This window comes from Corvus hawaiiensis, chromosome 25 (assembly GCF_020740725.1).
Source record: "Corvus hawaiiensis isolate bCorHaw1 chromosome 25, bCorHaw1.pri.cur, whole genome shotgun sequence".
NCBI classification, from domain to species: Eukaryota; Metazoa; Chordata; class Aves; order Passeriformes; family Corvidae; genus Corvus; species Corvus hawaiiensis.
Genome location: NC_063237.1, coordinates 5,576,408 through 5,600,169, shown reverse-complemented (window position 1 = coordinate 5,600,169; position 23,762 = coordinate 5,576,408). Strand labels below are relative to the sequence as shown.

General features: G+C 47.3%; 1 protein-coding gene across 4 annotated transcripts in view; it reads right to left on the bottom strand.

Annotated features, from left to right (window-relative positions):
* Window positions 1-2,900: 2,900 nt before the first annotated feature.
* The window catches only part of SIK2 (salt inducible kinase 2), a 29,256-nt gene continuing 8,394 nt past the window's right edge, over window positions 2,901-23,762 (bottom strand). For 2 of the 4 annotated variants that reach the window (XM_048328715.1, XM_048328717.1), the window contains exons 4-15: window positions 22,395-22,556; window positions 15,825-15,949; window positions 13,896-14,019; window positions 13,419-13,639; window positions 12,610-12,762; window positions 11,731-11,895; window positions 9,401-9,629; window positions 8,450-8,734; window positions 8,087-8,250; window positions 7,502-7,618; window positions 6,810-6,901; window positions 2,901-6,353 (exon numbers count right to left, since the gene is read on the bottom strand). In XM_048328715.1, the coding sequence (XP_048184672.1) occupies window positions 5,780-6,353; window positions 6,810-6,901; window positions 7,502-7,618; window positions 8,087-8,250; window positions 8,450-8,734; window positions 9,401-9,629; window positions 11,731-11,895; window positions 12,610-12,762; window positions 13,419-13,639; window positions 13,896-14,019; window positions 15,825-15,949; window positions 22,395-22,556 (2,411 nt within the window). In that variant the 3' untranslated portion in view covers window positions 2,901-5,779. The remainder of the gene's footprint in view (window positions 6,354-6,809; window positions 6,902-7,501; window positions 7,619-8,086; window positions 8,251-8,449; window positions 8,735-9,400; window positions 9,630-11,730; window positions 11,896-12,609; window positions 12,763-13,418; window positions 13,640-13,895; window positions 14,020-15,824; window positions 15,950-22,394; window positions 22,557-23,762) is intronic. The other 2 variants (XR_007208232.1, XM_048328716.1) reach the window with 2 other exon arrangements.

The window sequence follows — 23,762 nt, the reverse complement described above, 5'->3', positions numbered from 1 at the left end:
TGGGGTTTCTAACAGCAGGCAGAGTTTTGCTGTGGTTATTAAATTATTGGTGCTGGGTGGAGTTCTCTGCTGCTGGAGCTGCAGGTATGATTTTTCATCAGGGGCCATTTCTTTTAAATTAGAGGATGTTGCTTCCTCGGTTTCAGTTTCTACTCAATCTTGTGGTTTTACACTCAGATTAACCTTGAATTTCTTCGTTTGCCTGCGTGTCCGTGCTCTCCTACAATTTACTTTTTGTTCTGCTGGTTTTTAACCACTCAAAATCAGGTTAACCCATCCAAAATCAGATTAATATCAGGTTTAGTCTGCACGGAGCCTGTTCCTTTAGCCTTGCAGAACTCAGTGGCACTGAGTTACTCTCTGTACCTTGAGGTGCAAGCAATGGAATCCTCAAAGCACCGGGGGCAGAAATATTTCCCTTATTTCTCCCTTCATTTCCCTGATTCTTATCCCTTTGAGGGCTTGCCTCAAATTCACAGCTGATTTCCTGTGAGAGTCACCCAATTAGAAGTTTCTTTTCATCCTATTTCAAACGAGCTCTCTGCCATCTGACCTCCCCTCCAGTGCAATATTCCCATCAGAAAACCACCTGAATCAGCAAAACCCTCTCGTGTCTGAACTTGCAATTTTTTCCCCACAGTGACCTGCTTGGTCGTGTTCCCATCAGGGTCAGGGTTGCAGAATTTTTGCCTCATTTCCCAGTCTTGCACTTTGTCCAGCAGTGGAGGGAGAAAGGGAGGAGAGGAGAATTAATTCCTGCTGTAATTTTATACTCTGACAGATTCCTCAATTTCAGGTACAGGGTGATTAATTGCAAAATCCACCCACAATTATATTTCTTTTATAAGCAGCTCCATTCTTACTTGGAAATAGCAACAGTTAGGATGAGACTGGTTGGTTTGTTTTTATTAAATATCCTAAAATGAAATATCCCCCATATGTTTCCCTTTTTTTTTGTTGCCCCACAGTTACACCCAGAAACTTTCCACTTATATTTGGTGTTCTTCAGGTAACTTCAGAAAACAGTGTTGCAACAAGGCAAGGTCTTAGAAGAGGGGGAAAATGTGATTTCAATTTAAAATAAATGTGATTTCGCTTGCACTCTCATGCCCACAAGCACCAAGGGGTGTGATCCAGTCAGGATTCCTCACAGAGAGGGAGGACAGGAATCTGAAACACACATGGACTGCTGAGAGAGGGATAATTCAGTAGCAGAGAAAGCCCCAGATGCAAAGCACTCTCAGGCCATGAGGGAGTTCGGAGGCTGTCTCCTCCTAGAACTCCCCTTTCCCACTTTCCAGTGGGCCTTTCCCTCCACTTTTCCTTTAACTCCTCTTGCCCCATCCCCTTTCCTTTGCCCTGCACCCAAAGGACTCGGGGATGAAGCTTTTCCAGGCTTATCCTGCCTGTGTTCAGGACACGGGGCGAGGTGACCAAGGGCTGAAGCTCACGCCCACAGGGCTGATGTGCCCCGAATTCAGAGTTTCAAGGTTTCCCTTGGATTTTCCAATCCTGCTCAGCAGCAGAGCTGTGTGCAGGGAATTCAGACATGGTTTTAAGGCTTCCCTTGGATTTTCCAAACCAGCTCAGCAGCAGAGCCGTGTGTATTGAATTCAGACATGGTTTTAAGGCTTCCCTTGGATTTTCCAAACCAGCTCAGCAGCAGGGCTGCGTGCACTGATTTCAGCCCCGGTTTTAAAGCTGCTGTCGGATTTTCCAGGGCCGCTGTCCCCTCTGCTGTCACCCCGGTGTGACCCGTGCTGGTGCCAGGGACTGACACCGGCCCCGTCAGGCAGGGCTTCCTGCAGGGAAATGCTGGGCTCTGCTGCTCTGTGAGGATTTACAGGCTCTGAGCGGGCTGAGAGCAGGGCTGAGCCCAGCCAGGGGGAGGGAGGCTCTCTCCTGTCTCACTGGGATAAGGATGGCTTAGCCTGTGCGTTTTGGGGGTGGCAGGGGAAGGAGGGAGTGTCCTCCAGGCAGCTTGGAAGGTTAGCTGAGGTCTCCTGAACGTGTGACATCCTCTGCTTGGCTGTGCCCCGGAGCAGTGACCCACTGGGAGGGTGGGAGGGGGTTTGTGGTGTTTTCCCTGTCCCCGTGTCCTGGCTGTGGGGACAGGTGACTGACAGTGTGCAGCTCCATCACCCTGTGGCCCTGCTGACGTCCTGGCACTTCACCCTCTGGGCCGGGATCGCTGCCCTGGGTTCTGGGGGGAGTTTAGGACCAGCAGAGGATCAGGAGCAGTGGGAGGCAGCCACAGCAGGGGTGTCAAGGCCCAGCACCGCTGGCCCCTGGCCCTGTGCAGAGGCTGGAGGCTCCCTGGGGACACGGGAGCTGAGCAGGCAGGTGCTCAGAGCTGTCACACACCTGCTGCTTAAAGGGTTTTGTGCCCCTGTGTGTCACAAAAACCCCTCAGGGGCGGCTGTTTGGGGCTGAGTCACCACCTAAAAGCAGTTTTGGGGTGGGGGACCAGGTGAATCCACTGGTTCTCCATTAACTTTTGCACTTTTATCTCCAAGCATCGCACTTTGATGTCAGCAAGAACATTGAGGGTCACAGGAATGTCACCAGAGATGTTTTAAAAAGAGCTGCTGAGGTTTTTTCCACTGGTTTTTGGTCTCATCTTAAGTAATTTTGAATGAGCCTTCTGTTAATGAAAGTGGAAAGTGCTGTGACAATCCTGTGGCACCGAGTTTTCCAGTCTCTCCAAATTCATATTTGGCCAAAGTCAGTGGTACCAGCAACCCCAAGTGTGTCAGAGCCATGGGAAGCAAACCTCAGTCTAGAAAATGCAGTGTTTGCAGCAGACAGGAATTTTCTTGGTGCCTCAGAGAGAGAATAACCTGACCCTAATGAAGACAAGAGTGGCAGGTGCTGCTTTAGCTCACTAGAAATTTAAAAAATGAAATGCACGTATTCTTTATTTTGTATTAATACACTGTAACTGCTTTACAGAGTCCAGCAGATCAGTTGCATGTAAATACTACAGATGAACTTGCCAAACTGGAGCTCACAAAACTAGTGCATTTATCCCAAAGCAGAGACTAAACCCTCTAAATCCTTAAAAAAATACATTAAAGAACATACCACACACACACATATTGCACTTTTCTCCGTATGAAATTTGTACCCCATATACATCACACCAAAGTCTCTTCAAAGGAGGCTGTAGTACAAGATAATAAAGCTAATAATTACTCTAACAGTAGTGTACACAGTTCTCTAATGTTAGAACAGAACAGATTGGAACAAAAAAGCCACTTCAAAGGAGTAGGAAGTGGTGCCCAATGGATCCTCTCTGTATGAGAAGGCTTCAGAAGTCTTTTAGTCCTAATTGGCTTAAAGGAAATTACATGAAATGTTAAATATGCTTTTGGCTGAGGGGAAAGAGTCAGGCTAAACTACATTAAAAAATACTGCAGCTTCCCCCTGCCCAGCACTGCAAAGCTCTAAGGAGCTCAGACTGGTTGGCACATCCTGATAAATGAATTGCAGAACTCCAGAACGGAATTATTTTTATCTTTCGAATCCTGAAACGTGCAGGATCCTGGAGCTGGATGGGGAAGGAAGTGGTTATGGTTCTGGCAGTCACCCAGCTCCTGGAGCAGGACTGGGGCTGTCTCCAGAGTGCTGGGTGTCCTGTAGCAGCTCTCACTGCACAGATACTCACAGTCCAGAACACGTGGGTTATGCTGCGGGGCAGGGAAGGAGGAGTGAAAGGACAGGACTCTGTCTCCTCTTTGTTCCTGCTCTGTTCTGCTGCAGTTTTTGTCAGGCTGTCTCCCCTCCCTCTGTCAGTCCCTGCAGGTGTCACTGGGGTGGTGTGTTCCACTGTGCCACGGATTTCCTTCTGAAGGGAAACCACACAACAAAAACCTTTTCTTTCAGCTGTTGAAAGCAGAGCTTTCTGGCCATCTTTATCCTGTGATCCCTGTTCCTTAAACTCTCCTTTGCTGCTGCTGCCTTGAGAATCCCTGTGATAGCAGAAGTAGAAGCTGAGCAATTTGGACTGAACCAGACCTGGGCCAGTGTCAGAGCAGGCTCCAGAGAACAGGAGCTGTCTCTACCTGAGCACACAGGGACCAGGTGCCTTCTGTCCCCTGTTAAACCCTTCCCCCTACACACAGAGTGGCCAAACTCCTCCTATTCCATGTTTTAATGTGGTCTTATTGCTGTAAATGCTGATTATCCACCTCCCTGCACCCTCGGGATTTGCAGTATCAAAGACCAAACCTTCCAGCAAACTCTGGCGTGATCAGCACAGTTCCTCTCGCTCTTTGTGCTTTAATGAAGCTGCAATTGTGCTTAATGTTTGCTCAGAAAGGGCTGGCCTGGCCACTGGCCACTGGCCTGGCCTGGCCCACCATCCTTCAAGGTTAGAGACAAATCCCAGACTGGAGATCTCAGCTTCCTACAGCTCCCTGAGCCATCCCCCTCCTGTGACTTGGATTTCATGACTGGAAAGTTCTGGAGACACAACTCCTGATGGAGCTGGAGCATCCCTTGAAATGGTTGACACATCAACAGTTTGATGCTAAAATATTGCTGTAATACTTTCAGTGTCCTATATACACGAGCCACTCAAACACTGAGAAAGTTAAACATGTCCCACACGGTGGGACGTGTGCTCTGAAGGGACTTTGGCCACAGCAAGGACATAAATAGGGTATTGTCTACTTTCTTCAGAAAAAAGCATAGAGGCTGATAAAGAACTGAAAAAGGCACAGCACTATCACTTCACAGGGGTGTTTTTTTTCTTTTTATAAGCTCATTGTTTTTTTTTTTTATCCTTAAAGTTCTAAAACCCTAAATAATTGTCCAAATATACAAAGCTCAATAAACCACCAGCAACACATACTGCAAATTCAAAACACAGTTTTGTTTGCTTGTTTGTTTCTTTTTAAAATGCAACCCAGGGATCCTTTCCAGCGAGCAGAACTTCTCCAGGACAGAGCCCTCCTGCAAAAGGGGGCGATTTTAAAAGCCACCCAGGTGGATTTTATTATTTTTAGTATCATTTCCTGCACCTCTTGCTCTCCCATGGTTCTCCTTACCTTCTGTGTCTGTTGGCTCATCCTTGATCCTCCAGAATTCCGATCCCCACCCAGAGGTCTCTCCAAACAGTCCCAGGTTTCTTTTGACAAAGTCCAGCTGTCCCTTGCTCCAGATTCCTTCAGCAGACAGTGAAGAGCTCCTTGGCAGGCTTGGGAAATCCTGTTTGGGTGCCAGCAGGAGGAAGTGGAGGCTGCCTGAGATGCTCAGGGCTGGCCATGGAGTAGTTCCCGACCAGGAGCTCAGTGGAAGTGCAACTTCCCTTGAATTCCACCTTGTGCTCCTGTTCTCCAGAGGATTTCAGTTGCCATCAGCGCAGACCCAAATCTACCCTGAATTTCAATGAAAACTATTGCTTTTATTGCCAAGAAGTATGGTAAGTGTGCACTCACTCTCCTCTCTCCAAGTGAATGTTGGATGAATGCTGACAAACTCCCCAGATTTTTTTAGAAGGGGCTATTTCCTTCCTCTGAAATTCACCTTTTTTGCCTCCTTCCATGCAGACTTTGTGGGATGGAGCTGCACTCCCTGTTCTCCAGCCCCTGCCACTGGGACCAAACACCTCCTGCTTATTTTTTTTATTTTTTTTTCCCCTTCCAGCCAGGTGGATTTTTAGTTCCCCTGCCAATTCAAGGGTCGAAGAACTACCATGAATTCCGGGGGTAGGAACGAAAAGAACAACCAGAAATTCACATGCTTCTCCATTTGTCCTCGCACTCGGCCCTGGCTGCTAATTGACCAGGACGTAGCCACCGTGCTGGGGATCCACAGCCTCCATCATCTCACAGTCGAAGAGTCCGGGCAGTTCTGAGAGGGCCAGGGGGTCGTAGCTGGGCTGAGCCTCCGCGGAGGCCGAGCTGCTCTGGCTCTCGGGCACTGCCCCGCTGCTCTGGGGGAGGTGGCACTGCTCAGCTGAGGGGACAGCAGGCACGTCACAAGTCTGATAGGGGAACTGGAGGGGCTGTGCTGGCTGGGGCTGCCCCGGGGGTGAGAGCCGTGAGGGGCTGGGGGGCAGCGGCTCCAGCTGCACCTTCGGGTACTGCCTGAGGAAGGGCTCGAAGTGCATCTGCCCCGAGGAGGGCTCCAGCACGGGGCTCAGGGGCTGCTGCAGGCTGAACTGGGCTGGCTGCTGCTGCTGCTGCTGCTGCTGCTGGGGCTGGGGCTGCTGCTGGGGCTGCGGCTCCTCCGGGCAGGGCAGGGGCAGCGGGCTGGCCCGGGGGTACGAGCTCTCGGCTATCTGCATCTGGTTAAAGTAGGCCTGCAGCTGGGACTGCTTCTGCAGGAACAGCCTCTTCTGGTGCAGCCTGCATGCAGGACAGAAAAACAGTTATTTCTGGCCATTTGGACTCGAAAAGGGTCACTCACACTGCTCCCAGTACACTGGGAAATCCCTGGGCAATCCTGCCCATTAACCGTTGCAGCACATCAAAGTTATCACCTTCCAGTGTTATTACAGATCTCCTTTGATAACCCTTTTTTATCAATTTTTTAAGCTAACCCCATGCACTGTTTAATTCAGTTTGTTAAGAATGAGATGCATTTTGTTTGTATTTTAAAGCCTCATGTTCGCTGCTCTGGGGAATTTGGGAGCTGAAGATCAGGCAGAGAAATTCGTAAACACGTGGCAGGACTTGTTCTTGCTTTTAAAAGAAGTTTTGAAGTGAAGCTTTCCTTTTTCAGATCATTTCTTAATGGATAAAGAGAGTTCCAGTTCTTTACTCTTGAGAGTAACTTTTCTGCATAGTTTGGAAGATTCTCACCTGTGCTCCTGGAGCTGCTGTTCCAGACTCCGGGGCAGTTCTTTGCAGTAGAGCTGGCACGTGTTCTGAGCTTTTGAGAGCAGAGTGGGCTTCTGCAAGGAAAGCAGAGCTGGTTTAAATGGCTTTTGATTTAATGCATTAGTCCAGAAAGCAAGAGAAAGATTTTCTACCCCTGTAACTGCTCTGCTGTCCACAGACCCACTCTCTAAACCCATAAAACCTGCTGCCCATTGGCTTCTAACCCTTAGAAAATACTTTTGCAGGAGAGATTGTACCATAAAAAAATCCATGGAAAGCTTTCTTCCCAAGTGGAAGAAGCTGCAAGCTGGAAAAGTGGGGGGAAAAAAAGTTTTCTATAAACTAAAGCTGTGGTAAAATGGGTTTGAAATAAACGGGGTGTGGAAGAGGAAGGCCCAGGGGGTTAAGAAGTGGCTGCTCAGATGCTGATGCAAACCTTTATGGGGTGTTACAGCAATAGTCTGTATCCAGCAGCAATTATTAAACACTGCCAGAGGAGGGAACAGCAAGAATGCACTTTTTGCATCATCAGGGTCAGTGCCTGACACCAGAAAAACACGGTGCAATTCCCAGTTGAGCTGTTCTCTGCTCCTTTATCCTCTGAGTGCTTTTCCTGGGCACCAGGATCCCAAAGCTGCTGTGCTGTTCAGTGCAGGGAGGCAGGGCAGGGGTACCTGCAGCCTGTGTTTCAGGTACTGCGTCTCCAGGCTCGGCCTTCGGGATAACAACGGGGGGTGGGCACCATTGGGGAAAGCAGATGGAGCTTCCTGCTGCTGCTGAGAGCCTTCCTCCTGCAGAGGGAAGAGGAACAAGCTGCATGTGCACAAGAGGCTTTCTTACCCCTTTCTTTAAGGATTTTCCCTGCCAGAGGTTCTGTGGTTGCTGTGTTCCTGTTCCACTTGAAACGACTCACTGGGAGCTATTGAATATTTCACTCTGCAAATCTGGCTGTTATCCCTTCTTGCAGTTATACCAGGCCACGTCCACCAAGGAAAGCAAAGGTGTTACTGGCCTCTGCTAAATCCAAAACATCCTTCAGATTGAAAGCAATAACTTTGTTGGGTTTGGAAGGATGACAGAGCCTCTCACTGACAGCACGAGGATGGGCAAAGGCTGCAAATTCTCCAGTCTGGGGAAGGCAGAAAGGAGAATAGGGAATTTAATCTGTCAATTAGCTCTTCTCAGACCTCCACAGCACCTCATCCTCTCCTGATCTGCCCCGAAGTACTAAGCTGGAGCTTGATTTCTGCTTTAAGTACCTGTGCAGGGCTGTTAATGAGGTCCTGCAGCTGGGTGGCAGCTGATGTCAGGGAAGGTTCTTCCTCTGATCCCATCTGTTCGTACAGCAGCTGGACTTTGTTCAGCTCCAGGATTCCTTTGGTTCGTGCCAGGTTCTGGAGGTGCTGCCTAAATGCTACAATTCCTGGAGAGGAGTGGAGCAAAAACCCCTCATCAGAAAAAAAACTCGATTTTCTGGCTGGCGCGGGCAGTGTGAGATAAGCTGGGTGATAACCGAGCCACAGCGGGGCTGCTGTGCAGGGAGGGCATTTCCTGCTGTGTCTGGGGATCATGATTATTCCAACAGGTTATGAACACAGCAGTTATCGATGCAGAGGGGTTACCTTGGGTCAGGGAGGTGTCGGAGGCTCTGCGTCCCTCGCGGAAGCTGACGGGGGAGCGGTTGTGGGCCTCTCGTTTTTGGGAGCTCAGGGCCTGCATGGCCGGGTTGGCAGGCCTGAGCCCGATGAAAGGGGGGGTCACCCGGGGGGCCTGGTGGCTGTTCAGCACCATTTCCTTCAAGGAAGGGGTCTCTCCCAGGAATTTGAGATCCCTCTGGATGGATCCCATGTCGTACTCGGAGTCGATGCTGCCCAGGGAGGAGTTCTCATCCAAGGAATAGACTTTGCCTGTGACAAAAAAAACCCAAAAGCCAGGATAAAAAGGGAAGTGCAGTGGGAATCAGTGCCACTGACTCGAGCTACTCCTGTCAACAGTGGCCAGCTCAGAGTGAACAGCCAAAAAAATCAAGTTTGATAAAGGAATTGTCAAGTAAAACTTGCAGTACAGTAATGGGGATCTGCTACTGGTTTTTGCAGGATTTTGCAGCAATCAGACACTTTGCAGGTGTTCACCGGCTTGTCTGGGAAGTGTTTAGGGTTTTTTTATCTCACAGATAATCCTGATAAAACTGTAGCCTGAAAGGTTTAGGCACCTCCCTGCTTTTGGAGCCCAGAGGGTTTTATTTCCCCACCGTTCTCCACCAGCTCATCTTTAGGGGGTGAATGATTTGGGGACATTTAGTTGAAAAAGCAGCCTTTTCTCCCAGCCAGATCTCCCAGTTGCTGCTGGGGTTGTACATGAGTTTAGCCAGCTGTACATTTGCTGCTTTGATTTTACACTGTCTCTACAGCAGCTTTTGGGGTGTTTTGTGTTTTTTTCCCTTTGGCTTTTCCAGCTAATACAAACTGTCTCGAACTCATCACTGTAAAACCTCCTGTTTTCCATCACTAGCTAATTAGAGTGAGTGCTGAGGGAGAAGATGAGCTGCGAGATGTCCTTGCTGAGCTCTGTACCTGTGCCTGGCACCATCACCAGCTGGTTGGTGACCTCTGCCAGGGTGTGACGCCGCTTTCCCCCTCGAGCTGCCTGCAGGGCAGCGAAGGCCTGGGCTGGGTCCTCCTCTGCCTCTCCTTCTGTCTCTATTCCTTCATCAATTGAGGTTTCCATCATGCTGGAGGGCAGGGATTGGCATCCTTTCCTCATCACCACGGGGGGCACGGGGTCCAGCAGGCAGCCGTTCACCTGGGAGGCAAAGGGACAGGGGACAGCTTTGTTTTGGGGCCAGCTTTGTTCTGTGCCCAAAGAATCGCCCCCAAAAGCAGGAAATCCCTGGTCTGAAGGCATTTGGGATCTTTACTGAGTTTAAGGCTTGTTTGTCATGTACAATTCTTAATTTCCCCCTTGCATTCCCTTAACATTCAATTCCCTAAACCTAAATATTCTTATTCCCACAGTTCTGTGCTCTCCAAGGTGGTGTTTTTTTTGTTTTTTTTTTTATTTTGAGTTATTAAAAACTTTGCCAGCTTAGTCACAAGTATAAAATATTTCTGGAATGTCCAATACTGCTGTTCCCCCCTTCCCATACCTGCTGTGCTCATTTATCATGCTCAGATAAACACCACAAAAAAACCCCAGCCTTGTATTTCAGCCTTGCAGGGCTGTGCTCAGGAGTAACTCCATAAATGCACCCTTTCCCAGCACAAGTCCACTTGATTGATGTTGTTCCTCTGCAAACACAGGTTGCCTGGAGAAGCTGTGGAATCTCCCTCCTTGGATTTACCCAGCTTGATAAAGCCCTGAGCAGCCTCCCACAGCTTTAAGTCAGACCTTTCGAGGCACTTCTCCAGCCTAAACTGCTCCTAGGATTTTCATTCTGGTTTCATTCTCCAGGCTAGTTTGCCATGGATCCTCCTGCACCGTAACTGATTCTTTGCCATATAAAATTATTTATTTTAGGCAAAAAAAACCCCCTAAATATTCCTGTGTCCTGCAGCTTTGGAGGATCTGTAGTGCAATTAATGTCCTGCTGCACGAATAGGACCACACTGGGCAAAATATGGATGAAACAACACAATCCTTCAGCACAAAACCTGGCACTGCTGCAGCTGATTCTGTGTAAAGCCATTTCATGTGAGCCATTCCTGAATTTTCCTCCAAGTTCTTTGGTATTTTGAAAAGAAAGGGTGTGGAAAAGAGGCTTCACTGCATTGACAGCAGCTCTTAACAAATGGTCCTGAGGCAGACTATAAGGTAGGAAAGTATTTAAAGCAGCATTGAGAAACAGCTATAAATAGTTTAAACACCAGGCAAGTGATGATTCCTGCACGGGGAAACTCTGGGTCTGCTGCCTCTGTTTTGATTTCGTGGATTTTACCTCTAAATTGAATTTCTTACACACCTTCCTTTCCATTTGTGACTTTCCCACTCAAATGCCTCACCCTGATCTGGCAGAAAAGAAGAACCAATCCCACATTGGCTCCTTGCAGTTTTCCAGGGATCAGAGCCTGGAAGTCTTTAGTGGACATGTCCTACAAAAATTAAGGCCCTGAATATTCCCAAGTGAGCTCAGACTTGACACCTCACTGCTGTCACCAGCTGTTGACCTACCCTGGCCAAACTGCACCTATAAAGCAAAAGGGGGATGCAAAGTAAAGCTTGAAATGTTAATTTTTAAGTGCCTTTGAACTGCTTTGTGCTTTGCAGCTGCCAGAGACCACACAAGGAGCTGGTGCTGAGAACCAGGGCCACACTCTTGGTGTTGGGAACAAACCAGGGAGCAATAAACACACTGGCAGGCAGGAAATCAAACCCCAGCTGGCATCAGGCAGGATAAATATGCTGAAATTCAAGTTAGAACGTGGTGCAATGTGAGAGAGAGAACAGAAGTTTTATGAGAGTAACATACTTCTAAATGTAATTATTTTAGGCTATTTTCCCTTCTAAATTGCTGACTCCAGATCAGGCTGGAGCTCCCTTTGGACACTTCAGCTGCATCCATGACCCTTCTGTGTAAGAAGGAGGAGTCTTCAGGGCTCTTGAAAGTAAGTTTGAGAAGAACAAGGGCAAGAAACCCACTTTTCTGGGGGTCTTGTCCCTTTCCAAAAGCAGTGTGGTGAGAATGGAATGTAAGCAAAGAACAGGAGGCAGAGGAATGATGAAAAAAGACCCAGCTGTGGAGAGTTACAGGGAAAAAGAATGTGGAATACCTACAACTCTTGATGCTTAAATACTTGAGTTTCAGGAAGCAGTGCTGTGCTTTTAAAAGACAAATAGATTGTTTAGCTGTAATGACTTCTGGAAAAAAAAAAACCCAACAAATAATAGTGTGATTAAAAAGCTGTACCTTTGGTGTCTCAACCCTTTCCTCCTCCATAAACGCTGCCTCTCCCTGGCAGCTGGAAGGAGGGAAGGAAAAGGCTTCTGCTCCTGAGGCTGAGGGGAGACCTGGAGACTGCAGCAGCCTTGGATTTTGGGAATGCAGGTTCACCGAGGGGACCACAGCTTGTGCCTGAAAAACAGAATTTAACAACTCCAAAACTGGAGTGATTTTAGGTAGGGAGCAACATTCCAAGTCACAAATGGAACAATGTGTAGCCCACCACTGTCAGAGCAGAAGTGCAAGATTTATTTCTTGGTTCAGGATGAAGAACATTCTTAGCCTTTAAACTATTAAAAAAACAACATTACCAGCCCCAAAACACACAGGCAAACCCCAAATGTAATTAAGCTCAGTAGTTACTGAAGCTGACTTACCCCCAGCAGCACAGACAGAGTTTAGGGCTTTTTGATGCTCTAAAATTCCTTTTTATATTCAATGCAAACCCCCTGAATGTTACCAGGGGGCTCAGGACTGGTTTCAATGACTTTTTTAGGAAATTAGGAAAACAGGGCTATTTAAAGGTTTTTAACCTTTATTTCTGGGAGTGCAGTATCCACAGCACTGGCCAAAAGGGAACAATCAGAAGAGTTGTGGTGCCACCAGGTGTGAAAACAAATTATCCTTGGGACAACTGCGAGGTTGTAACTGAGGGAGAAGTGGGAACTTCAGCTGGGAGAAGAGCTGAGGTTAAAACCGGAGCTCCCCACCAGAGCCAAACCCACTCTTTGCATTTTGTGCTTCAGGATGAAACTACACCAGCCAGCGAGGCACTGCAGGTGGAATGGAGAGATTCTGGAGGAGGAGGAGGCTGAGCAAGGCCGGGAGGGCAGCAGGGAGCCTCACCTTGGCCACGGTCTGCTCGGCGATGGTGCTGGGCCGGCGCTGCCGCGCGTCCACGCGCTGCTCCACGGGAAAGCTGCTCCGGTGCGACTTGAGCCTCTCCACCAGCAGGTAATAGATGGCAGCAAAGTGGTTGTAGCTCTTGTTCTGCAGGGACTGAGAAAGAGAAGCACAGCAAGTGTGGCAGCAGCCAGGTGGGTGTTGGTTTTTTGTGTTCTGCCACGAAAAAGAGGGAATTTGGGGAGGGGTTTAGGAGGCGGTGGGGAAGGCAAACGCTGTTCTGGGCTGAGAAGGGTTCAAAGCAGAGTGGTAGGGACAGGAAAACATCAATCCTAGAACTGCAGCGAGCTCCCAGATAGATGGGACACTCACAGATACCATTCTGAACCTGCAGAAGGCACTGAGCTCCCATCCTAAAGGCAATTATCCTGTTAATTCCACAGGGAATCCTGGCATTTACGTCTGGCGAGAATGGCTTAGGATAGGGCAGACACATCAGCTGCTCTCTGCTTTCACGCTCCTGTTTGAATTTTCTTTGACCACCCTCTTAAAAACTCAAAATGAATTTACTTTCTAACTTGCCCTCGTCTCTCTCCAGCTGCCAAGTTAATGATTTATCCAACCCTACTCAGGAATGTGTTTTACCCCCATTTGGGTGTGTTTCAGCCCCATTTGGGTGTGTTTCACCCCCATTTGAGGTGTGTTTTATCCCCATTTGGGTGTGTTTATCCCCATTTGGGTGTGTTTTATCCCCATTTGGGTGTGTTTCACCCCCATTTGGGTGTGTTTCACCCCCATTTGAGGTGTTTTACCTCCACAGTTTTCTGCTGGTCTATGCCCAGGCTGTGCATCAGCCTCAGGACCTGCTCGTTGTACTCGCCGAGGGAGGGCTCGTTCTCCTCTCCTGGTGGGTAGAGGATTGGCCTCTGGGCAGGAACCTCCACCAGCATCCACTTGTGCTCCTTGATCTGAGCAATGGTCAAACGTTTGGATGGGTCCAGGACCAACATTCTTCTGATCAGGTGCTCACACTCTGGTGGGAGGAAAAAAAAAAGAGAATTATAAACTTGCCCAGTGTTACCTGAGACTCACCAGCCCAGAACTGCCTCACTGCAGCTAAAAATCCCTCAAAACAAGATTAAAAATCACATTTAGAAGGAGAAAAGCCTGAATTCTTCAAATACAAGGCATGGCCAACAGTGCTGTTCCCCCTGCGCATCTCCTGCCCCCCAGATTATCCCAGATTTTACTCAAACCACACCAAGAGAGTAAAACCACAGCACTGTTACCTTCTGACATGAAATAAGGGATCCTGAACCTCCCCTCCAGGACTCGCTGCCTCAGGATGGGCAGGGTGGGTCCATCAAAGGGCAGAGCTCCACACACCAGGACATAGAGCACCACCCCCATGCTCTGTGGGGAGAAAAAGGGAATTTTCAGTTCCATTCCCAAGCTCCCAGCAGTGTCTCTAGAGGGTGGCAAGCCAAGCCCTGCCACAGAAATAACTCTGTTCTGCAGAAAAAGGGAATTTGGATGAAAAGGAGGCAGCTGCACACGGGTGACTGAGTGGTACCTGAGAAGTGAACCCCAACTTCAGCTGAGAATTCAGGGTATTTGTATTAATCTCAGCGTTGCCCAAACAAAAGCAAACCTCAAGCAACAGCCACTCGGTGTGAAAAACTGTAATATTTTGTATTTAGAGCCTGTGGGTAAGAGTTTCTGTGACCAGCCAGCTTGAGGAGATCATTTAATGTGAGCAAAAGCGGACAAAATGGGCAAGAGCTCTGCTCCAATTGCTTATCCCTGGAAGGATGGAAGTGAATTTGCACTGGAATATTCTTGTCAAAAAAATAACAGTGCCACAGCACATGAGAGAACCACATCAGCCTGGCACAGCACTGGGTTTCCAAAGGGGAAAAAAAGCAGGTGTTGACCTCAAAACTTTGTAAAAACACAAGAGATTTTACAATTAAATATAGGTTTTTAAAACAAACCCCTGCCAAAAACAGAACTGCAGATTGCTGCAAGCTCAGCACCTTCACAGAACCCTTAACTCAGAAGTGAAGACGATTTTATTTTAAATATGAACACCTTCTCTGTGGGGAGACAGATCCTGTTAATGATTTAGGACCTTATATATTTAAGGAATATTTACCAAAGTTCAGGGATTCCCTTCTGACGTCCACAGAGTCACCTGGCTGACGTCTGCTCTGTGTTTATCAGTCCCCAAAGGTCCAGGAAGGCTGGAGCCTCTTTAAAGCCAGTATTTATTGTGTGCTTATGTACACACAGTCAGCCCATGGCCAAATAAATGTGTGTAAAAGCACGGTTTTTATTTGTTTGATTAAAAACTTCACCAAGTTGTTATTTGGGAAGGCAATTTGGATGAATTTAAATTAACTGAGCGGCCCAAAGGTGGCTTTCCACGATCTGCCCTGGCTAAAAAGTCAGTGCCTGGCTAATGCTGTGTGCAGTGTTCTCCAGGCTGCCAACTCATCCTGTCTCTGGTTGCTTTAAGATGTGAATCAAAAAAGTTAACATAAAATCAGAAAATTAAAGTAAAACCCCCCAAAACCCCAATAAAAGCAAAGCAGGAATGAAAAGCAGGCTCTGAAGGGTGCACAGAATTTCTGCAGTTCCTTTTAGTCCCTTTCCTACTACATCAGAGCAGGGAGTGCCCTCTCTCCCCTCCTCATTTGGAATAATACACACGGAGACACCAACTCCACCCCAGGCAGCTGCTGCTGGAGGGTTTTGGGGCACAAACGAGCTCATTTCCAGCTCCAAGATCAAAGCAGAGCAGTCCCCTCTCTCCTGGGTGTCTGGGCTTCAGAACCCCTTTAACCTCGTCAAGGTTCAATTCCCACTTAGCCCAGAAAACACTAAAAGGCACTGGAAAAAAGCCAATTTCACTCATCCAGCCAGGGAGCTTCTGGAGGAGGATTTTCCCCTCTGACATCCACCTGCAGTGCACATTTAGCAGCCACCTGGACAGGCAACCCCAATTCCATTCAGAGTTAAGCAGCATTTTAGGACACTCAAGAAATAAACCTGAAGAGGAACAACTTGTCTGCAGCTTAAAAAGAAAATCCAATATTCCAGACCCACAGCTTAAGAAAAATCGAAGATTCCGAATCTGCAGCTCAAGAACAACCAAAGATTCGTTCCAGCTTCCCAAAAGTTGACTGGAATGCAATTAAAAGAAAGGAGAATGGTACCCAAATGTCCAGCTGGGGTCCCTCATACTGCTGGCCTTCAAAGACTTCTGGGGCTGCGTAGGGGGGGCTCCCACACCACGTTGTCAGAGGCTCCCCGCTCTTATAGAAATTCCCAAAGCCAAAATCTGTGGGAAAAAATCAATGGAAAAGTCACTCCAAGCTTCCACTGCACCACAAAGAATAATTACATGCATTGCCTAAGCCTGAAAGCCCACTTTGATTCCATCCCAAATCCTTTTGTGGGGACTCCCACTGAAAATATTGGGATGCTGGATGTCCTCTACTGCGGTTTTCCTATTGTGGAATTATTAAAACACAGCAAAACCTTCACAACCTGGAGGAGTTGTGAGTAAACTTGTACCAGTTTATAAACAGCCATCATTAAAATTCAACAAACTGACAGTCATAGCAGATAAATGAGATTGTTGACTTGCCAAGAGATAATCTGAGATTTCAGGTGCTCTCTAGCCTTGAATACACAATAAATTTTGACAAGCTTTGGAGCTGGGAGGAAGGAGCTGTGCCAAGAGCAACAGGCATGGGAAAACGAGGGGACTTTTGCTGGGAAGGACACTGCTACTGGGATTGTCTGCAGCCCTTGGAATTACCAGTCCATAAATAAAAAACCATGCTTTTAAATGCTTCTTTTTATGGTTTAATACATGACCAGCTGTGGTCTGATATTAATCAGAATTTTTATAACCCAGTGGTGAAAAGCAAAAGCAGCGTGCTTGGAGTGAGCCAGAGCCTGGTGCTGCTGTGACAAACAGGAGTCAGGCTGTTGATTCAGCTCCCAATGCCTCCCAGGGATGCTGTGAATGCTGATCAGCAGATAGCAAAGCTGATAAGCGCCCTGGTTATCACAGGCTCTGCTGAACCACCGGTTGTGTCAGCTGTGCTGCTCAGAGGAGCCAGAAAACCATGAGAGAACCCTTGGAATCAAAGCAACGAAGAGAGATTCAACAAAGTCTCCAAAAAAAGTCACCCTGGAGTTGGTTTAGAGCAGCAGCCTGGGACTGAAGGCGCCTGCTGCCACCGAGCTCAGTGGGAAAGGAGTGGGGGTTGCTTTCCTAGCAGGAGCTCCAGCAGCCCTTTAATGGAATTCTACCTGCAAGATCACTCAGAAATGAAGCAGTTTTGGGAACACCAGGAGTGCAGAGGGTTTTGGAGCACAGAACGAACATATTTTGGTGTAAGAAAACATCTTACACTCCCCTAATTCCCTGATACGTGTGGAACCCTCCATCTCCGAGAGCCCTGTTTGGGATCAGGGTCAGCAAACCCGATACCCAGCCCCGCAGGGTGAACTTTTGGGACCTGGCCACCATCAAAGGGACCCCGCTGGCTGTGAGCAGCCAGGCTGGGTGCCAGGGCTCCGGGTGAAGGTCAGGAGCCACCAGAGCGTCACAGCAGAGCCCTGACGGGCAGGGACGGTCACGCCACGGCCCGGGGACGTCACCGAGCCCCAGGGCTGCCAAGGCCAAGGCCGGCTCAGATTCCAAACTTATCCAGGAGCCACGGGATAGAACATCCCTGCTGCCCTTCCTCCCTCATCCTCCTGCAGCTCTGAAACAGCTTCAGCTGTTTAGTAACACAGGGGGGACAACAAAATCTACCCCAGCACTCTGTAATCCCCCCACCACTCTGTGTCACCTTCTTCCCCTTTTTCCTTTTTTTTCCCTATCACAGCCAGACTGCTGTTGTGAATTATTATTATTATTATTATTATTCTCTTTGAGAAGACTTTTATTCACACAGAATTGGCTTGGCAACCGTGACAATGCTTCGGGAGACACGGAGCGATCCCTCCTCTCCAGAAGCATTTTGCCACTCCGTGTAGGTGTTGTTCAATCTGATTTCTCCCCTCACTTATCTTGGATTTGTCAGGTTTTCAACATCCTCGTAGTGCTGCAGATAAACATCAGGTTTTTATCTCTGAACTGCAGCTCTTACTCGGGTGCCACCCTCATAAATCTTCCTATCAGATTCACAAGTACAAGAACATTTATTTGTAAGCACAGCTAAAGAAAGCGTGACCTGCTTGGGAACACAAGGATTTCCAAATCCTAAAAAAGTGAAATTCTCTGCCCATCCAGACTGGGATTTAAAGTTACCTCTTTGGTGATTTCTTCAAAAAGACACATGAAGAAATCTGAGCAGCAAAAGGAACAGAGCCAATATAAGAGAAGCCTCAGGTTTATGTTATCATTACCGTCACAGGATTCATCTCACAACACATAATGGTTTTATTTATGGTCACCAAAAGGACCTCAAGAGCAAGGACATCCTGGAGCTGATCCTGGCCTCTGCTCCCTCTCTGAGCAAGAGAACTGCAGAACTTGCAGTGCTTAACTGGGTGGAAGAGCAGCTCTTGGCTGGCATCTGATGGTCTTGTGACAGCACAGACGATTGAGCTTTATTAGGGAAATTCATGAATGAAAGGGCTGTGAATTGCTACCAGAAGGAGCAGCCAAGGAGGCACAGACACAGCAAGTGGGAATTCCTCACCAGTCCCTGTGCCTGGAGTACCAGCATTAACACCTGGAAAATGACTTCCCCATTCTGCCTTTGACCTGCACCTCTGAAACTCCAATTTCTTCCTTTTTTTATGACCGATGAAACACGAGAACCCTTCAGCTCTGGATTTCAGCAAGCATTGACAACACAAAACACTGCCAGATACCTCCTGACTGGCACTGGGCTTTTTCACGTAATACAGGAATTAAAACCAGTGTTCTGCATGTCAGTAACTGGCTCTCACCTTTAAAAATCCAGTTCTGTTCTGTTTTGGACAAAATCATTCCCTGGCTGGGGAGATCAGCATTATTTGTTGGGGTACACAACTTCTTGTGGTCACCCCTTTTTGTTTCCATTATGCTCCCCACACAAATGGCTGTTGTAAACAATTTCTAAGCACTCCAGCATGGATAGCATCCATGAAAACCCTTTCAAAGAAAAAATTCAGGATTTAGACATGATCCTGGATGCTCGGTCCATGGGGCTTCCTCAGTTTTTAACTACTGCACTGTCAGTTGAGTTGTCCCACTTTTTGGAGTGGCCAGGATTCAGTTAAGCACAAAACAATCATGAGTCTCTCATTCTCTCTCTCCCCCTTCCACCTTGTTCCTACTTTGCCATTGCTGGTGTGCCACAGCCATTCTGGATCCAAAGTGGTCATTTTTAACCCAAAAACATCTCGTTGCAGAGGAAACACCACTGATGTTCAAAGGAAAAATATGCCAGCCCTCTAAAAAAAAAACCAAACAACAAACATATGCCAGCCACAGAATTCTAAAAGGACTGAAATTGGGCTCATTACCAGAGCACTGAGATTATATAATGGAGTGATCTTCTTAACATTTGCCTGAATCTGCACGTTTAAAAAACAAAAAAAGAAACAAAAAAAGCGCCATCATTTGCAGCATTGTGTTCAGTTGAATAAACTCGGTGTTTGTGCAATCTGCAAATATTGGCTCTCCACAGTTGTGGTATTTGGTTTCTCAATCTCATTACCCCCTTTAGAATAATCTCGAATTTCGAAGGTGTCATTTTTTTGCATGGCAATGGAATCTGTTTTCCCGGTAAAAATGGAAACAGGCTGAGATTTCAGCCCCGTTTGCAATCTGAGAAACAGGAGCTCCCTGCCAGAGCTGCTGCAACTTCTGCTGAGCATCCAGCAGGACGGCAGAGCCTCTCATTTGTACCTCCAGAACCCTTCAAGAAGGAGCTCCAGAGCTATAATTAATCCGTTCTCCTAAAATTACCAGCAGAACTCAATCTTGCCTGGCTTGCAGAGAGCCACAGGGAACTTTTGTTGGAGGAGAAATGTGAGCCTGGGAGATAATGGGGAGAGAGGTGCTGATAAAGGCAAGGTATGAGCTTGGCAGCAGCAAACCTGACCCACTTCAGGGGCTGAATGCTGAGCAGCCACTCCTGACGTCAATGCATATTTCCCTGTCCACAGCAGCACTCCAGCCTTCTTCAAAATAACAGTCTCTGCTTACCTGGGCTGCTGCAAACACAGCAGCCTGGCCACGGCACTGCCAGGATTTCCAGAGTGGGGCTGGAAGTTCCCAGCGAGGAGCTGGGCCCCGATCCCAAGCTGCCTTTGGGTTTCACTGCGCGGATTCCTCGCAGCACGGGCAGCCAGCAAAGGTTGTGTTCGGTGAGAGCTGAAATGCCCTCAAGTGATGCCCTCAAAAAGCAGCAAATCTAAAGGGGACACGGACCAATCCAGCTGCTTAAGTTTGGGAAGAGCTAGGAAGGTTTGCTGTGCTGAGCGCAAATTCCATGTCAAACCTGGCGTGGCATTCCTCACCTTCCCCCTTCTGAATGGACATTTTATCTCATTAATACCTTCAGTTTTGCTACTTAGACTAAAACTGGAGGGCTTTGCTCCCAGCCACCTCACACCTTCTCGAAAATAAACCTATCAAAGCTCTCACCTCAAACTCTTTACTCATCCTGTTTCTTGTCCAATTACTGAGAGCGAGAAGATCCTTTGAATTCTACCTGTCCCCTTCCTTTTAGAGCAATATTAACACAAAACTATTGGATTTCACTCCAGCCTCAAGCATCAAAGGTGGCAGTCCTATGAACTCACAGATTTAGGAACATTTTTGAATGTTAGTTTATTCTCCTGGTGCCTGAAACACAGAGGTAACTTTGTGCATGTTTCAGTATTTGACTAAAAACTGTTGTATTTTTGAAGAGTAAAAGCTTCAATAAAACCTTGGAAGCAGCAGACTGAGCCAAGAGGCCCACTGGAAGTTAAGAAAAGCTTTATCAAAATAATTCATTGGTTACTGTGCTGCTTTTTTCAATTCTTCCATTAATTGAAATCAGAGGAAAATCCCAGCTATCAGAGCTGGGATCCTGGCTGCCCTCTGTCCTTCCCCAGCCTGATAAATGAGCCATGACAAAGATGAACGACTGGAAGAGGCTGTTCCCAGGGATCTGCACAGCACCAGATAACTCCAAAAATCCCAGATAAACACTGTGGAATTCGTCATCCGTCTCCTTTCCAGAGAAAAATACAACAACTGACTCAGCACAAATCACTACAAAGTTTCCAGCAGCCTGAACCTTCCTCCAGCTCCTTTATCAGCCAGGCTGGACACGGGGAGTTGCTATCAACCTGATAAAGCCTGACAGAGATCCACGGAAGAAGCAGCTAATGGGCTCATTAGCATCCAGCCCACCTGTAATTAACTTTCTGCAGTGGAGAAGTGGAGCAGGAGAGCAGGGAGGCAGGGCAGAGGCAGCAGCAGCCGATGGAATCTCCTCACTCCCATTATCCACCGTTTACAGAGTCCCTGGAGAGTTCCAGCTCTGAAATTTGGGGTGACAGAACAGCTCAGGGCTCCAGCCTTGCTGTGGTTAATGGCTCTCCTGAGATGCCTCTGAGGGAGGGGTTTGTGAACCTCTGCCACTGCTTCCCTGCAGGGCTCAGGACATTCAGGGCAGGAAAACCTCTGGATGCAGGAGCTGAGACCCCTGAGGAGCCCTGGAAAACCCTGCCAGGCTGAAGAGCATAAGCTGCAGAGCTGCACACTGATGTGGAGAGGGATCAGAGGGCAGAAGTGGGCAGGTGAAAAGGAGGAGAAGGCAGGAAAGAAAGCACAGATGAACAATGGCACAGAAATTCCCTTCTTTCAGCTCAGTTCCTCAGAACAAGGGGGTGGCTGGCAACCCTCAGACTGTATTTAGGATTTATTCAGCATTTACCAAAGCCAGAAACCGGCCTGGTGAATAAATTTTCTGTCAGCCATAATTCTCCAGGTACTCTGATTGCCAGGAGCTGCTGGAGGTGAATCCAAGTATGAAATCAGAAATGAGAACAGAAAACCACCCCACGAATGGCAGTGCTGATGAACCCACCTGGTGAAAGCTCCACAAGGCACCAAAACCCTTTCCCCATTCCAGAAATGCCAGGAGGGAAATGAAAGGGTAAAATAATCCAGCAATGATCAGAAATGTTTTATCACTTTGCTTTTTGTAGCCTGAGGAAGGTAAATTCCTTCTCCTTCCAGCACTCCCCCTTCCCACTCCCCTATTATTGAAGTTCAACAGTCCCCCAAATCAAGATATTCTCTATTTTTCCCATTTCCAGCCTCTCTGGGCTAAAGTCAGCATGGAAGGATCCGTGGAATTGTAATGAAAACGATTTCTATTGCTAGCAACATCTGCTGTGTCTAAATTTATAATTAAAGTGAAATCATGCATGCAAAAAGGAAAAAAAAAAATCAATAAGCTTCCATTTTGAGGTTTGGTTTTTTTTTTTTAACGTTGAAAGAAGTTATTTGATTAACTCTGTTTTAACCTGAACATCTGGCAGCATTAAAGACATGACATGACACCCACCAAAAAAATGTCTATAACTCCAATTTTTTTTTTTTTTTCTGGAAGTTAATCTTGGAAATATTTCAGCTGCATGGACTTTGATATCCACCATGGAAAAATATTCACCTGGAAAACCACGAAGGGATCTCGGGCAGCACGAGTGAATTCCTGGAGGGGGTTTTGTATAAAAAAAAATAGATAAAAATAAGGTGTTCCTGCATGGAGTACCTGCTATTTTGATGTTCATGTTGTTGTCAAGCAGGAGGTTCTCAGCCTTGAGGTCCCTGTGCACGATTTTCCTGCCGTGGCAATATTCCACCGCCGACAGGATCTGCCAGAACTTGCGCCGCGCCTCGGGCTCGCTCAGGCGGCCGTGGCTGGCCAGGTAATCTGGGGGAGAAAACCAGCAGAAATTCAACCAAATCTGGTTTAAATCAGGCTGGACAGCAAACAACAACCCTGAAAACTCAGTGATTTCCCACCAAAAGTTAGCACAAAGGAACTCAAAGCAGTTTCCGAGTTGTTGTTCTCCAACTCAACCCTCTGAAAAAACGGGAAAAAAAAAAAGAGGAAATTTTCTTTTATAGCTTTCTGGTCAGTGTTTTCACAACAGAACTCATGGTAATCTGGGAAATAAAATCAGCAGAAATCAAGCAAATCAGGTTTAAATGGACTCAGGCAACAAGCCTGAAACTCAGTGATTTCTCCCCAGTAATTAGCACAAAGGAACTCCAACCAGTTTCCAGCTTGTTGCTCTCCCATCCTGCCCTGTGAAAGGATGGGGCAAAAAAAAAGAGGAAATTCTTTGCTCCTTCTTTTACATCTACCCAGTCAATATTTTCACAACAGAACTCACGGTAATCTGGGAAATAAAATCAGCAAAAATCAAGGAAATCTGGTTTAAATGGGCTGGACAGCAGGCAAAAATCATGAAACTCAGCGATTTCCCTCAAAAAATTAGCACAAAGGAACTCAAAGCAGTTTCCAACTTGTTGTTCTCCAACTCAACCCTCTGAAAAAAAGGAAAAAAAAGAGGAAATTCTTCTCTGCTCCTTCTTTTATAACTGCCTGGTCAATATTCTCACAACACAGCTCATGGGCAATACTTGGAATAATTTGCTTCACCATTATGGGTACTTCCAGCTTTAATTCCTCTACGCTTCACACCACACTTCTCCCTCTGAAGCCTCAGCAGAGGCTGTGTGGTGGATAGAAATATATATTTTTTTCTTTTTGGAAATAAAACAAGTACCCCAAAGGTGCCCATCCTGACCTCTCTCTCGTCCTCACTGCGTCACAGGCAGAGAGAACATTTTGTTTTCATATTTGATTACATTGTAAAAACGAATGTTAGCCCTGAAACCAAAAACTTCACTTGTCCTCAGGAACAAAAACAAGGGGAGCAGCAGCTGTGTGAGTCTTGACAGAGCAGCTTCTACAGCCAATTCTACTCCTCTTAGGAGCACAAAATCAGAGCATCAGCTTTTAGGATGGGCTCAGAATTGCCTTCAGCATCCCACAAAGAATGCAGTTAGTGGCTAAGGAGCAGCAAATGCATATAGAGTTTAGAGCCAGTGATTAATCTTATTTTCTAAA